This window comes from Oryzias latipes, chromosome 21 (assembly GCF_053564925.1).
Source record: "Oryzias latipes strain Hd-rR chromosome 21, Olatipes_Hd-rR_3.1".
NCBI lineage: Eukaryota > Metazoa > Chordata > Actinopteri > Beloniformes > Adrianichthyidae > Oryzias > Oryzias latipes.
Window position 1 is genome coordinate 23,237,144 of NC_136257.1, and position 15,508 is coordinate 23,252,651.

At 38.8% G+C, this 15,508-nt stretch overlaps 1 protein-coding gene across 4 annotated transcripts in view; it reads right to left on the reverse strand.

The window, feature by feature from the left end:
- Positions 1 to 15,508, reverse strand: part of LOC101174632 (coiled-coil domain-containing protein 148) — a 30,678-nt gene that overhangs the window by 869 nt on the left and 14,301 nt on the right. For all 4 annotated transcript variants that reach the window (XM_023950639.2, XM_078939609.1, XM_023950641.2 and 1 more), the window contains exons 7-14: positions 15,095 to 15,190; positions 14,583 to 14,764; positions 13,591 to 13,729; positions 11,097 to 11,303; positions 4,928 to 5,068; positions 3,969 to 4,087; positions 393 to 510; positions 85 to 210 (exon numbers count right to left, since the gene is read on the reverse strand). In XM_023950639.2, coding sequence (XP_023806407.1) covers positions 85 to 210; positions 393 to 510; positions 3,969 to 4,087; positions 4,928 to 5,068; positions 11,097 to 11,303; positions 13,591 to 13,729; positions 14,583 to 14,764; positions 15,095 to 15,190 — 1,128 coding nt within the window. The remainder of the gene's footprint in view (positions 1 to 84; positions 211 to 392; positions 511 to 3,968; positions 4,088 to 4,927; positions 5,069 to 11,096; positions 11,304 to 13,590; positions 13,730 to 14,582; positions 14,765 to 15,094; positions 15,191 to 15,508) is intronic.

Below are 15,508 nucleotides of genomic sequence, written 5' to 3' on the forward strand. Positions count from 1 at the left end.
TTCAAATTAAAGGTGAGGAACTTGGAGAAAATAATCACACAGGTAGTTTTTGTAATCTTTTAAACAAAAAATTAATAACCGTGCCTGCGTGTCTGTGTATGTGTTAAGGCTGTAGAGAGGCTTCTGGTATTCTTTATCCAGCACCCGGCTGCTCCAAGCCTTGGTGTTAGCTGTCATCCTCACTGGATCTGCCTCTGCCACCACCTCCACCTACATTTATACAAATAAAACCCATTACGCAAAGTCAATAAGACACTTCTGTATTTTTACAGTCAGCCATTAGGTGGCACTGATGTCTCTTCACAGTAAATCCATTTTTTTTCCCTTGTCACTAATCTTATCTGACAGGAAAACCGGCAGGCTGAAAGTGTAAAGCCCGGCTAATGATTGACCTGCTTTTTGAGAGCTTCCAGACGATTCTGTCTGGCTTGTTCTTCTCTCTGCCGCTCAAGCTCGAGCTCCCCTCTCTCTTCTTGTCGCCGCAGCAACATATCTGCCCGTAACTGCACCCTGAGGGAAGCAGAGAGAGGATGTGGACATCAGACTTCCAAGATGCTTCTCTTCTTTTGCCATGGCCACAGGCAGCATTACCTATCAGTTCCCACACAGCCTGCCTCTGGCTGTGACGGGGCCAGGGAGAGACTCCTCACTCCATCATCAGTTCTTATCTTTTTCTCAGCCCCCCCCGGTTTACCCTCATAGCCAAAATTCTTCCCGTTTGAATGCATAAATGCAAGTGTCTGAGCGTGTCAGTAGAAACAGATGGCAGACGTCATGTCAAGTTTAGTGCTTCATGGTCAGAATACTCTGCCAAAGGGGACCAAAACTGGAAGAAATATGACCATTCTGAATTCTGGAAAAACAAGGTTAGTCTATTATTTTTTACTTATTTATTCACAAAATAAAATACTTATGTTTATCTAACCCTTGTGCTATCTTAGATGACCCCACCCTTGCATTGACGTGTTATCCATACCATGACAAAGGTGGATAATCCATGGACACCAGTGAAGATCCCAAGTCATTGAAGAATAAAGGTTCAGAGCACTGTCTAATGGGTCGAGATGACCCAGCTCCCAATGTTAAAGTGCCTAGGATAGCACAAGGGCTAAACATCACAAAGCTATGAAATAATCCATAACCAGCAATGGATGTGAAGTATGACACACTGCAACAGATGATTCAGGGGTGGATTTTGACTATTTCTAAAGGATGGGAAGAAAAACAGAGGAGAAAAAAAAAACTTTTTGAAAATGTAGGTGCCACGTAGAGAGACATTATTAAGACTTGTTGACATAATTTAAAATCCCACTCCAATCATCTTTTGAGGTATTTTAAAACTATTCCCAGTGGTCTTTTAATTATGATTATGCAAATTGAGCTTAATTTTCTTTTTATAGGTCCTCCATCATGAGCAAAATGCCACAAGAGCACATTAAAAACACCTAAAACATAAGAGTAGGGGCTTAATTGTGACAATGGACAAAATGAGAAGGGGTTTCTCCCCTGGACAAAAGTTTAAAAAAAATCACATTCAATAGTTATGCTTTGGCGCTGCTGAACTAAGTTATAAACATGATACCTGACTGGTTAATAAATAAAGGATCTGTTAACTTTTGCCTTTTTGTTAGACAGTTAGATATGGACAATCAGACAGAGCAGTTTTCCGTTAGTGTGTCAGCATCCATCAGACAACAGTCTTGTGAGACCGTTAGAATTGTGTAGTCTAAGTGTTGGTTTTTCATGGTTTATTATAAAATAATTTAAATCAAGTAGTAAAAGAAAAGATTTGGGAAATGTATAAAACCTTTTCAAACACAAAAAGTTGCTTTTACAGGTAGAAATGTTTTCAGAAATTCCATGTTGTCAAAGACAAAAAGGTTTGTACTTCAGTAAAGTGCGATTCCCACTGAAGTGTGCACACAGATGATGTTTTCCTTTCAAGCTTCAGCAAGTAAATCAACTTTCTGTCACCATTCACCTGATGATTTTACGGTTATGAATCTATACATTTAACACATTTTATGAGTAACTAGAGATAAAACAAAATTTAAGCAGAAGTTATTGAGAGACATATACTGACATTAAACTTATTAAGATAAGTCCATCAAGCTCTATCCACTAATGTAAGTCTTTTCCGTGTAGTGTTTTTTAAATAAAAGACGTGAGTTAAGTCAAGTCGGAACAAGGAGCTCTAACTCCTCTCAGAGGACAAGCAGTGAACCACTTTTCAGATGGGGAAACAAGGCCAAAAGTATGGAGGCTGCTGGCCTTAAGACACAAGCAAAAGGTTGTGGGAAAAGAAAAAAAGTTATTGTAAAGTCACCATGAAGCACTTTCTGGGTCATGTAAGTTGTTGTATTATTGCACACAGGAGGAGTTGGACATTTGGACCAAACTCAGCCCACCTTGATCAGCTAGAGATCCTTCTCCTTTTTGAAACACGTTTATGCTAGTAATTCAATTCAATTTTAAGCATGTAGCCCAACATTGCAACAATAGTCGTCTCAATGAGCTTCATACCGGTAATTGTATAATGAACATGAAATCATAAAGAACATAAAGTCCTAGAATTCAATTGGTAATGCCTAAACTAAACTAAACTAAACTAAACTAAACTAAACTAAACTAAACTAAACTAAACTAAACTAAACTAAACTAAACTAAACTAAACTAAACTAAACTAAACTAAACTAAACTAAACTAAACTAAACTAAAGCGGGCATCCCTGCCATTAGACCCTCCTTCTTCTCTACATTTCTGCCCACAGCAGGGTAAAGACACTAAATATAACCCCAAATTTTGCAAGAGCATTTAGAGTCTGAGTAAAAAAGGAAAGACAATGAGGGCAAACATTGCTGGAAATGAATAAATATATGTTTTTGTTGAGGAGAGGAAGAAATCGTTTTAAGTACGTAATAGAGTCAGTGTCCAGGTTTCAACCCTTGAATTTAAGTTAGAATTTAAAGTCCCACTCCGATCATCATTCGATCTATTTAAATTATTTTTCCCAGTGTAATTTGAATTATGATTATGCCGTTTTACGGCTAAATCTAAAAACCTGTTTTGTTTTCAAGGATATCGTTTCTGCAAAGCGGCTGTAGTCCAGTAGAAATGGAGTAAGCCCCCCCCCCCCCCCCCCTTTTCCATGATCCATCTGTTTACACTCTTTCCCACTGGCTTACAGTCCCACACAAACTTAACCTAATATTACCGGTGAAACAAAGATGGCGAGCAACATTGGTTCTATCCAGCCATACAGTTTTGAGCTAGATGCCAGTACGGACGAGGAAAACAAAGATGTACACGGATCCATTGGTCTACAAGTGGATGCATCATAATGGAGCACAGCAGAGAGCTTGCAGCTTGCAGTTGTAGCTTTGACGTCACAACTACAAGCTTTTTACAACGCCATTTTTATGTATACTCCTGATCATGATGGTTTGAATAAAGAAATACACAGAAATGCTATTTTAAGCTGAATTTTTTATATACATGTCCTCCATCATGAGAAAAATGCTACAACAAGATGCTAAAAACACCAAAAAATACAATTGCTACAACTGCCAAGGTGCAGCGGTAGGGCAGTCGACCCATGATCGTAAGGTTGCAGGTTCAATTCCCGCCTTGCGCGCCCATGAGTCGAAGTGTCCTTGGGCAAGACACTGAACCCCACCTTGCCTCTGGTGGTAGGTGTGCGCCTGTGTTTGGCAGTGGTGCGGCCACCAGTGTGTGAATGTGTGTGTAACTGGGTGAATGGGTCTGTGACAGTAAAAGCGCTTTGTCCTTGTAGGTAGATAAGCGCTATACAAGTATACGCCATTTACTAACAATACAATTGTCATTGGAGTGAGTCTCTTGAGAAAAAAGTAGACAAATCAAAAAACGTTTTTTTTTTTTAGATCTTGAATGTCTTTCAGGATACTGACAAACCATCGATTAATGAAAAAAAAACGGATCCAACTTACCTTTGCCTGTCCCGCCTTGCCTGTTCCTCCATGACACTCCTCAGAGCGGCAAGTCTCTCTTCCTCCCTCCGCTCCAGCGCCTCCCTCCTCTTTAGCTGTGTCAAATAAAACTGTCTTACCTGAGAAAAACAAAACAAATATTACACAAAAGTTTAAATGAATAACAGCCACACAATCACCAACTGGCTGACTCATAAAACTCTGAGGATCATCATGTCCTATTGATTGAGACAGAGCCGAAATCAGATAAGTGTAAACAGAGACAATGAGTTATTTCAATGACTCCCAGACTATTGTGCTAAATTATGGAATCCAATGAGGCCTAAATGTCCTCATTAATCAGTGCGTGTCTCAGGTTGCCCATAGTCTCCTAGCAGACCCCCGAGGAGCGAGTTAATTAAACAGCCAGGAATATGATGTTATCACACCTGTGCCTTCAGTAAACGCAGAGAAAAACATCAAAAGCCCCAAATAATTGTAACAGCATGTGCATCCAATTTGACATCCTTCAAATCAATGCAATTTATCCACCGGGTTCTTCACATTTTGATCCCATCGTGTGCATCTTAAGTAAACAAAATGCATGAACAATATGTTTACTTTAACCAAAGAGGAAGAAGCTGCACATTGCACAGCATCAACGGTGGAGATCTAAGGAAGACATCGTCCACGTTCTTGAAAGAAATGTTGCAGTGTAGTGTGCTCTCTTTTACAGAAATATGTAAACTTGTCTTGTTTTGATCAGATTTAATCATAAAAGCTGTGTATTCATCGGATTCAAGGTAAAACCAAGCTGTAACCCTTGTGCTATTCTAAGCACTTTAACATTGGGAGGTTTGTGATCTTCACTGGTGTCCATGGATTACATGAAATCCTCTTCACTTTTATCCACCTTTGTCATGGTATGGATAACACGTCAATGTAACGGTGGGGTCTTAGGATAGTACAAGTAGACTTACCTTTTCCTTGTGCTGCATCCTGACTGCATCTTCCTTCTCTTTCTCCCTCTTTAGCTTCACTTTCTCTTCCTCTTGTTGTCTTGCTGCTACAGCTGCCTCCAGCTTTGCCACCTCTTCCTGCTGGGCCCGCCACTGTTGCAGCTACAAACACACAAGATTATTGTCAATCGGCAGCTGCTCCTAAAGAATTACACGGAGACAACTGGCTGACAAAGTGCAGCATGAATTCCAGAGGTGACAGAAGCGCTTTTTTCACTTCATGCTAAATCCCCTTGGGATCCATCAAAGCACTGAAGAAATAGAGAAATGCTGTGTTTCATATGTGAAAAAAATCTTAGAGCGTGAAATCCTTATTCATTTGTTCATTTAATACATTTCAAATAATATCAAAATCTCAAGGCGTTGAGAGATGCATTTAGATAATGTTCCAAAGCCTTTTGCCCAACAGCAGCCAGGTTTGGCTCTGGCAGTCCAGGGACCCCTAAATGGATACAGCAGGTTAAGAAAATGGACGGATGAAGTGGCCAGGTTTAAAAGTCCTGCGTTGAAGTAAAGAAATAAATGCTTTCCCTGCACATTTTTTTTACACAACACCTAATGCTAGGGAAGGAGTGAGCGAAGGGTTAGTTATGGGAGCAGCTTCTCGCTGATCTGCTGGGTGTTGAAGTGTGGCATTCCGACTTGAGAGACGGATTTGCAGATCTTTCAGCAGAGAGCGTAGAAACCCCCAAAGGAATAAGTTGAAAATGAGCTTGGCCTCACACACATTAGCACCCGTCGTTATCATCAAGTCAATTGCGTTTAATAGTCCTCCTGAAGCAGCAGCAGCTGCTGTGTGTTTGAAAAGGGACTTTAAAAATGATCCACCGTCTAATCCTCTCCTACTTAACACTGTTAAACCCCAAGATAAAACGTTTTCTCTTTTAAAAATCATAATATTTCTACATAATCACTTTCAGTAAAATGTTTCTTACTGAAATCACAGGCAGCATGTCAGTCCTCAGTGGCTAAGTTGAGAAAAAAAATGAAGATGTAAAAAGACATTAATGCTGGCGTTCACTAATTTTACCTGGAAAGCCAAAGTCCAATGTTTTGTTTATCACTGCGTCTTAGCATGTAAATTGCGTTTATTTTATTTAATGTGCTAATTTAAACAAGCGCAAAATTGATTCACATTACAACTGACAATCACTGAAAAACAAACTAAATCTACTAAACCTTTAATTCACTTCAGTTTTAGCATCAATAAAATGCTAAAAGGCTTTGTGGGTATTTCTAGTCACAATGAAGCTTGATTATCAACTGCAGTTTCATCTTGATACTTACGGTAATTTTTCAAATTAATTTAAGCAAAAGAAAGTAACATACTAAAGACATTTGCAATGCTTCACTAAAGCAGTGTGATGTGTGATACTTGAAGGTGTGGGAGCAACAAATTCCACTACTTTAAAAAAAATAAAAAAACGGAAAAATCCCATCTTTAGGGTTTTGAACTGTACAGTTGAAAGCAGATCCCAGAACCAGACCTGATTCCTGCATTTGAGTTCTCTGCAACTAAACACATTTTGAAGTGGTCCAAACAATTTAAGGAAATACTTTTTTTTCCGACAACATGACAAGCATGCACAAACAATCAAAGCATTCACATAACTTGATTCTAATTAAGATAAATGTCTTTATCACCCAGACCAGGGATGGGCAAACTTTTTTACTCTTGGGCCACAAAGAGTTCTAAAAGGGCTGGACCAGGACAATATCCATGGAGTGTTTTGGTAATCCATATCATGAGAGAGATAAAAATATAGTTTCTGAACAAAAACATGCTTTAATTTGGATTAAAACTGAACATTTTTGGAGATTTTGTTTCAATACTTTGACTTTGTTCTCATTTTAGAGCCAATTGCACCAATGGGTTGATGTCAATCAGGGAAAAACACAAACTTGAAAAACACAAACAGAAATGCTGCGTTCAGGTGGCGATGGAATGATCGGAAAAATGCCTGTTTGGCTGATAAAACACACTTATAGGTCAGAAAGACATCAAATCTTCCAACACCAAATGAATGCAAAAATAACTTTATGAACCTCGACAAAGGTCAATGTACAGTACTTGTAGTGCACCATCTATGGAAAGATACTAGAATTATAGGGAAAATAAAAAAATCAATAAGGAATATCTCATTTCTTCCAGTTTGAAGGGCCAGATTAAATTGCTTAATGGTTTGCCCCCCCCTGACCCAGACCCAGGAGAATGTAAATAGTGTTTTTTTTTTTGACGTTTTAAACCTTTAAATTGTTATCATGATGTCTTAAAGTTAGCAGTTACAGGACATATTAAAAACGATTTTGCAGCATGAAATCACATAGGATGGCAGCATAACAGGTTCTGATATAAAACATATTGAGAGGACATGGTGTGACTTGCTGCTGATGCAGAGATGAAACAGGAATTTTACACAACACAAAGAATAAAATGGCATTATAATCAGCATATTTGTCGCTAGAATCTCAATTCCTGGGGAATTTAAATGGAATTGGGACTCCATCCTTTTTCATGGCAGCAAAAAAGAAGAAGAAGAAGAAGAAGAAGAAGGCGTTGGGAGATGTCAGAATGACAAAAGAATGATAGTGTTTTTATCTGGGCGCTGCAGCCCGCTCAAAGCTTTTGTTAGCATCGCTGCACAATTAAATCTCTTCTGTTGGGGGCGTTGCAGCAACTCTGGAACTTTTCTTGCCGTGTGCCACTCAATGACAAGCCTTCAATATACATATGAAACATAAAGTGTGAACAGATTAAATATAAACTGATGAAAAACAGCAAGTCTTCTGTGGAAAATGAAGCATCACTCCTCCACATGTGCGACCACTCGACTCGGGTAGCGTTATTACACAAGGCTGGAAAATCTGCCTAGAACTAATGTCCATTATGAGATGACAAAAAAGGAAACCATGTAATTATAGTTATAGTCCCGCAGCTGGCAGAATCAGAAATTCTCTGTGGTTCTTTACCCTGGAAAGAAGAAAATCTGCACACATGACTCATTAACTCTTCAGAGAGCTGTCAGCTCTGACCTTGCATGGCTCACGCTGATATCAACTACCAAGGGAACACTGAGGACATGCAGACATGCTGCCCAGAGAACACCCTCACTACCGACTGAAACACACGTTGAATAAATTTACCAGCGCAAATATATTTATTTTCCATGTCCACGACTGTCGGAATAAAAAAGAAAAAATCCCTCCTCTCTTTATTGTTCCGTCGCTTGCCCTGCTGGCCTTCTCATCTCCTCAACACCTGAACATGTTGCAACAATCTGTCATCCCTCCAGGCTCGATTCACTCATGAGGAAAACACAATCACTCATCAAAGACGCCTGGGGGCGAGATATAAGGAGGAGGTAAAATGAAGGCAAAGACAAAATAAAAGCCTGGAATGAACAACAAAATCAAGAACAATACCGGCTAATTAAAGCAGCCAGAATAGCACCAAACAAACGGCTAATGAGTTGAAAAGAAGAGCCTGTCTTTCAGCGATAAAATGCAGCGAGATGAGAAATGTCTCAGGCATGAAATTCAGACTCGATGTTTCAATCGTCCATCTTATTTCATCCTTGCCAAAGCGTGGCACCCCCTGCTCTTAAACTGTGCATCACAGCTGTCATGTGTCACCCATATCCCCACACATGGATCCAGCAGATTCTTTGGTTGTCAAAAAGAAGTCTGTGTGACAAGTCAGAAATAAATCATCTTGGATTTTCTCCTCTTCTTACAACCCCCACCCCCTCCCCTGAAGAGTGTCACACAGCAACAAACTGTCTTGCTTCCAAACAAAAGGTCTGGATTGACCAAAAATCGCTTTTGTGTGTTCTCATCTGGACTAAAATATCAAATGAAGACAGTTGTCTGGGGGAAAAATGAACTTCTTATAATAGTCTCTAATTTTCCAAGTGTTTAACAGAGCTAAATGCAGCCATTATATGTTGGAAAAGTAACCTTTTTACTTAAACCATGGCTATGAGCCACTCTTAAATTGCAGTCCATAAAATATACATTTATATGCACTTCCCCATCAGTAACTCTTGACCCAAATCTCATTGTAATACAGGCAGTGTTTTATACAATATTAACTCATACCACTGCTGCCAGAGCAGCCAGGTTCAGCTTAACATCCCACAAATGTTGGAGTCACAGAAGCAAATGGAAGAAGTATCTATTTTGGTTCACTAGTTATACAGTAGGCCATTGTGCTACAATCAAAATAGCAGTGAAAAAAAGTGAGTGGACGCCATTAAAGGTAAATGAGAACTGGACTGAACAACCACTTCTCCCTCGCATTCCAAACAGGAAGTACCTGTTGGTCCAAAAAAAAAACAAAAATAAAAAATACAAATCCCATCCCACTTCTATTGACTAATCATTAGATTTTTTTTTAGAGCGTGAAATCAAATACAAAACAGCCATTACTCAGTCATTATGTTCGTCAGAATAATCATCCTTACTTCTTTATTAACAAGTTTTTGCTAATCCTCATTTTTTCATGATATTTGTGATGTAGTGTAAGTTATTCAAGATATATACTGACTGATCAGATGCCTTTATAAAATGATTGACAGAAGATTCTCCCGAGCCTGCTTTCAGTGGAAGGGCTGTAGCCTTCTAACATGCTCACTCCTGATTGGAGAGAGGGGTTGCCATAGAAATGCAGATGGACCAATCACGGCTTACTATAGAGAAATAGAGAAAAAGCTTTTAGCCAGTCAAAAATATTTGTCAGAATAACTGTTCTTGCTCTTGTACCTTTTTTCAACATGTTCTCCCTTATCCTAATTTGCATTTTGCTGAAAAGCCCTAAACATTTTCCTAAAAAAGCCACAAAAACCAAGCTGTAAACATCTCATGCCTGCAGTGTCTTTGTCAGCATCCTTGTTTTTAATTGTGTGACAATTCATAAGCATTTGTATCTGATAAAAACCCCATACATTTGACACTTTCACATAATTCTAGAAACCTACTTTTGAGGTAAGGACTACAAACTGAACCTCATTCAGAATTTATCAGACGTAGATTTACTTGCTCTGCATGTCATAATTTCATCCTCAACATAAGCGGCTACTCCTGCAGATCCAATTCTACCTTATAATGGCACCTTGAAAATATCCTCTTGTTCTTTCAGCCCATGCAGTTCGGCTCTTTTTGAATATTAACATTTGGATTTGGTTTTAGATCAAGCAGTGAGGATTAAAACCCTCAAGGGCTTTTACAACTGTATATTTTATCGAAATTTTACACACGCAGCAGGAGCGTCAAAGGTTTTCCGACCGTAGAGGTTCACAAAAGTGTTTTTTGCTTGATGATGACAACAGGAAGCATTTAAAGGAAAATGAAATCACAGCTTCTTTTGGAAAAAAATGTTCTTTAGTTTTAGCTTTCAGGGCTGATGCAGCTTTTTATAAAAGGCAAAAATGTAATTACGTGTGCCGCAGCAACTTATCAGTGGTCCAAGTCTTATCATAGTCCTATCATTGTAATTTAATATTCAAAAGGCATATTAAATTCTGGAAGCACACCTCAGAAGGAGCAAACTATCTGTTAAACTGCCTAACTTTTTCTATGGATCTAAGGCTTACCTTTAAAATCCCTAACCATAGCCGATTCACACTAAAAATAAGGAATAAATGAACCAAAATAGTTTTAAAAAGAAATAAAAACACTCAACAGATCTTAAACCTTCAACTTTGTACCAACATAGCTGAAAAGAATACATGTAGTCATACAAAATACAAATTCAATTTGTTTAGGACTGGTAATCATCAGATGAATCTGTTATGTCACTGTGAACTATAGCCCTCCTCAGAGACAGAAGCATCATGTTTGCAAAAGCCTCCTTATTATCTTGTTTGCATGCACAGCCCGTCCCAAGTGGCAGCTAAAGCAGGAGCTGCTGTCAGGCAGCTTGGTGGAAAACACAGCCTCATCAGCAGATGTACTGCACGCTAAATGGAAGGTGCTGTACAGATCACAACATTAACAGCTGATAATGTAAAATGACTGTAAAAGAAAGTGTTTGTTCCAGTTTAAAGATGAACACTTTGTCTGATTTTAAGTTAAAAATCAAGAAAAAAAAAAGCGTAAGAAAAATCTGTGAAGGTGTAAATGGAATATTAACTTTTTCTCTGAGGTGTAGGCAGATCTCCTGCTGGTGCCGGCGGTCCCTGTGGAGCTGCAGCTCCTTGAGGTGAGCATCTTTTGCCTCCTGTAGGGTGACCAGGGCTCTGGCCAGCAGCTCCTCCAGGTCTCTCTGCCACTGCTGCATCACAACTTTCAGCTGTGTCTGGGTGAAGCGCTGCGAGTCCCACAAACGCTCATGCTCCACCTGGACAATGGACAGGACATTGCAGCACCAACACTTACAATACATAAGTATATTTATGGGCGGACTACAAAATATTTCACCAGATCAAAACCTGAAAGGCTAGCATGAAGAGCATCGTGTTTATACAACTAAACTAACGGTAACACGTGATTTATGCAGCAAATCGAAGATGTGTTAAAAGATATTTACAAGCACAACTTTCTGACACAGTCTGTATTATTGGAAGGCGTTCCATAGAGACACCTCTGTTCCAAATCTAACTTTTGTTGGATAAAATTCTTTTACTTAGTTGTGAAACATCCTGAAGGAAAACAGTGTTTTTCTGTGTGAGACTGCCCATAGCTATTCATCATTGTGTCAGCGCTCTCACAGGCTGCCCCACTTGGCTGCCTCGTTGGAACAGAGGAAATGATATTCATCTAAGGGCTAATAGCGGCTAACTGACAGTGTGAAGGCATTAGACACCTGACTGCTTTTATTGAAAATGAGTGAGCTGACAGACCTGCCAATGGAACAGGAGTGCCGGTGTCAGAGAAGCATGTCCTGCTTATTAACATGCAACTTTAAGAACTCTGGGATTCACCCGTCATACTTCACTTTGCCTTGCCCTCACCTTCGCCACCCCCGTCTTTCCTGTGTTACTGTACGAGTGTGCACAAAAGACGTCAGCAGTTCTGGGTACACGTACTGTTATGTTTGCACATGTTGTGCAATGAGCTCTTGACTGTCGTACACAGTAAGAATGTGGACATTGGGACAATGCTGTGCACACACAGTTTCTCTGTTTGAAGAGTGCTGCCCTCATAAGCACATTACAAATTAAAGGAACAAGCAACAACAAAAGGGTAAGTGAGCTGTTCCTGCTCTGGGCATCGCACATTATAAAAGAAATCCTGCTGTAGCATTTCCTTACTTGCTGCCAATGTTTTTTCGTTTTGTTATTGTTTTTAAACACCAATATATCCCCAACCAGCAGAGGGAGCTCTTGACTCAAAGTAAGCTGAGGTATCTGTCAGCAACATTCAAACTGGTTCAACTTCAGGTCAACAAAAAAACACAATATTTAAGTCTACAAGCTGCAACATGCAAGATTGCTCTTTGCTAAGATGGCAAAACTCCCTTGGATTACACTTGAAAGGTGCTGCAAGAAAGTATTTGCTCAGAATATTTTGGGTAAAATAGGGCAAATAAAGTAGTACTTAACAGAAACGTTATGCCTCTAATCCCATTGTTAGTAGTTTCACTGCAAAAGCACAAGCAATAAAAGCAAAATGCAATAAAATAAACTTTGATCAAGGCAATCCCTTTGTTATTCTTGCTAGACTGTAAAGACTTGCCCTAGAACAATGTAATAACAAAGATTTGGGAACAATTTTCAGCAAAATGTTATCACTCCAACTGAAATGGCCATTTTGGATGCTAAATAGAAACATAAATGTTTGTATTATTTATCTTTATTTACAAAATTGGCTCCTAAAAAGTCCAAACTCTGCCAGAAAAGCAGGACCTCTCATATCATTGGGGTTTCAGTTCAGCAATCCACAGTTCAAGCTGGTTAGCAGGCCAGTTTAATTAAGACTAATGGCAGAATTTGGTGGAATCAGAGCCGTGCCGGCACTGATTTCATTCCTGAGAGAGTGTGGAGAAAGACATCTGTCCTCCTCGCAGTACCCCCGAGGCTGAACGAGCACGGCTCTAAATGCAGCACCCAGCTGGAACTGAAACGGTTCCTGAATGTGGGTGAGGGAGGAGAGAGGGCCTGGCTGTTGTCATGGCAATGCTTAGAGGTGGCGAGCTCGAATTGTCCACAGTGGGCGAAATGGCACATCCTGCAGTTTGCTAAGCAAATCATTGTCCAGGTGTATCAGTCTGCTCAGGCAACGAAGCTACATTGACCAGGGAGGCTGCGAGTCACACTGCAGGACCACCTCTGACGGGGGGGTTCTTTTTTAGATGAGTCTGCATAAATGTCCATGGAAATGTGGAACTAAGATTTAGTTGATGAACAAGCCACATAACTAACATGTTTATTGATCTGCGGATGATTTCACTGGATATTCTCAGGAAGAGTCAACTTAAAGAACATCTGTATCACCAGATCAGTCAGGGAGAAGTCATTTCACTCTGTAATTCTCTGAAATATACCTGCATGTTTACTACATTCCCAGCAAAGACTTCTGGGTAAGACTGTCTGTGCATGCTGTGCACTCACTGATATTTCAGCTTGATAAACTTTAGTTTTATTTAATAAGCCACTGGGGACATGTCATTTTTCCTTCCCACTAACCAGTTCCTGTCTTGTTTTCCCAGGGAACAGCCTCCGCATCATGTCCATGCAGAGGGCTCTGTGTCTGGGTATCTCCTGTGTGTACATGGACTCCACAAACTGGAAAAGATGATGGTCATCGGAACACCAGCCACAACACCTGAAATCATTTCAGTGCAGAATACACAAAAAATAAATATTTTAAATTTCTTTTTATTTTTAATTTATAAGAGTGATTTATAATCAAACTCACATAAGGAATAAAGCAGCTTAAGTGACTGTGGATCCATAATGTAGATCAATTTTACTGCGTTTAGAACTGTGTTCTGCTTTCAACTCAAACTATTTATAAACGGAGCAGACAAAGTGTATTGGCAGATATTTAATTTGACTAGTTTAAATTCTGTTGTAAATTCTCGCGATTATGATCCTTTTCGGATCGTTTTGGATGTTTTTACAGCGTTTTTTCTTATACTTTCAGCGTTTCCTATCAAACTCATATCAAACCATTCAGAAAATTCCTCCTTGTACTTTTAGTTTTGCTGTCTATTATAACTACAAGAGCAAGAGGTTGTATTAGGGTCATTAGTGATGAAAAGGAAAAGCTTCAAATTCTTTGAAACGCTGTGCTCTTTTGAAGCAAAATGTTTAGAAGACATTCAGCTATATAGAACATTAAACCATGAAAAAACTAAGCAGCTATTTGTCTTTTTATTTGTTTTTTTTTCTAGATTTAAAAGTTAATTCATAGCTACATCCGTTACCACTACATTAGGTAAAGGATAAATAATCAAGTATTCACCCTTTGTAGGTATCATACACATTTTATGGCTCGTCTTTCATAAATGTAACTATTAAATGTTTCTTATTTTCAGATAATTTAACCAACAGTGAGAATCTTTACCTCCTATTATCCTTGTTTGATCAGCGTGAAGGACTTATGAAACAAAGTAAAGTGTCTATCCAGGCTTTCAGTCACAGAAAAACTTGACTTCTACCGAATTAAAATGTACCTGTCTGTGTTTTGAAGTTGCTCCTGCAAACTCTGCAGCCTATTCCTGTAGCTCTCTGACATGGACTGGAAGGCTTGGATCAGTGATTCCTTCAGCTCTGGGTAAGGGCAGTCTGCATCCAAAACTTCTCTGGGAACTTTGTCGAAGTTTACCAAAATATCTGAGGAACTACAAAAATATTTCTACAAAAAGAGAAGAAAGCACAACTATTTTGAAGTATGGGATAATATGAACGCTCAAAGTTATTTTGCAGTTTTGTAACCTGAAATGATAATATGAGAATAAGATTACAATCATATATTGCCCAATATTCGATTAATAAAAAAAAAATATTTAAGGACAATTCCCTATCTCTGGAAGTATTTCTTTATTTTATGGTACAGAAATATATTTATAAAGTTTAAACTCAAGTATTCCCCATCATGTACTATGAAATAAAAGAACAGAGTATATGCAAGCAGACATGTCTGATTCAAATAATACAGAAACTCTAAAGAGGTGTGTAAAAATACCTGTAAATAAAGGCTCCCGATCTCTTCTTCAGTGTCCTGCTGCTCCTCATGGAGATGTGCAATTGTGACTTCCTGATGATTTCTCATAGTCTTTATCTGGTTGATCATTATTAAAATCAGAAAAATATACATTCATATTTGTGTAGTTGATGGAAAATACTCATAAATGTGTTGGTAATACACATGAGCAATCCATGAATTCAAGTTAGGCAAGTTTGAAACAAGAACAATAAAGTAGTTGGTCAATTAAAAAAGTAAGAAATAAATAATTTAACATTGTGAAACTACAAATTACATTTTCAAGATAAACTTTAGTTGCAAATCACAAAAAAGTATGTGACATACCTTACAGATTCATTGACTTTAAGGATCTCAAAAATCACAGTACCCAGTTACATTTTTTTTCAAAAGTAA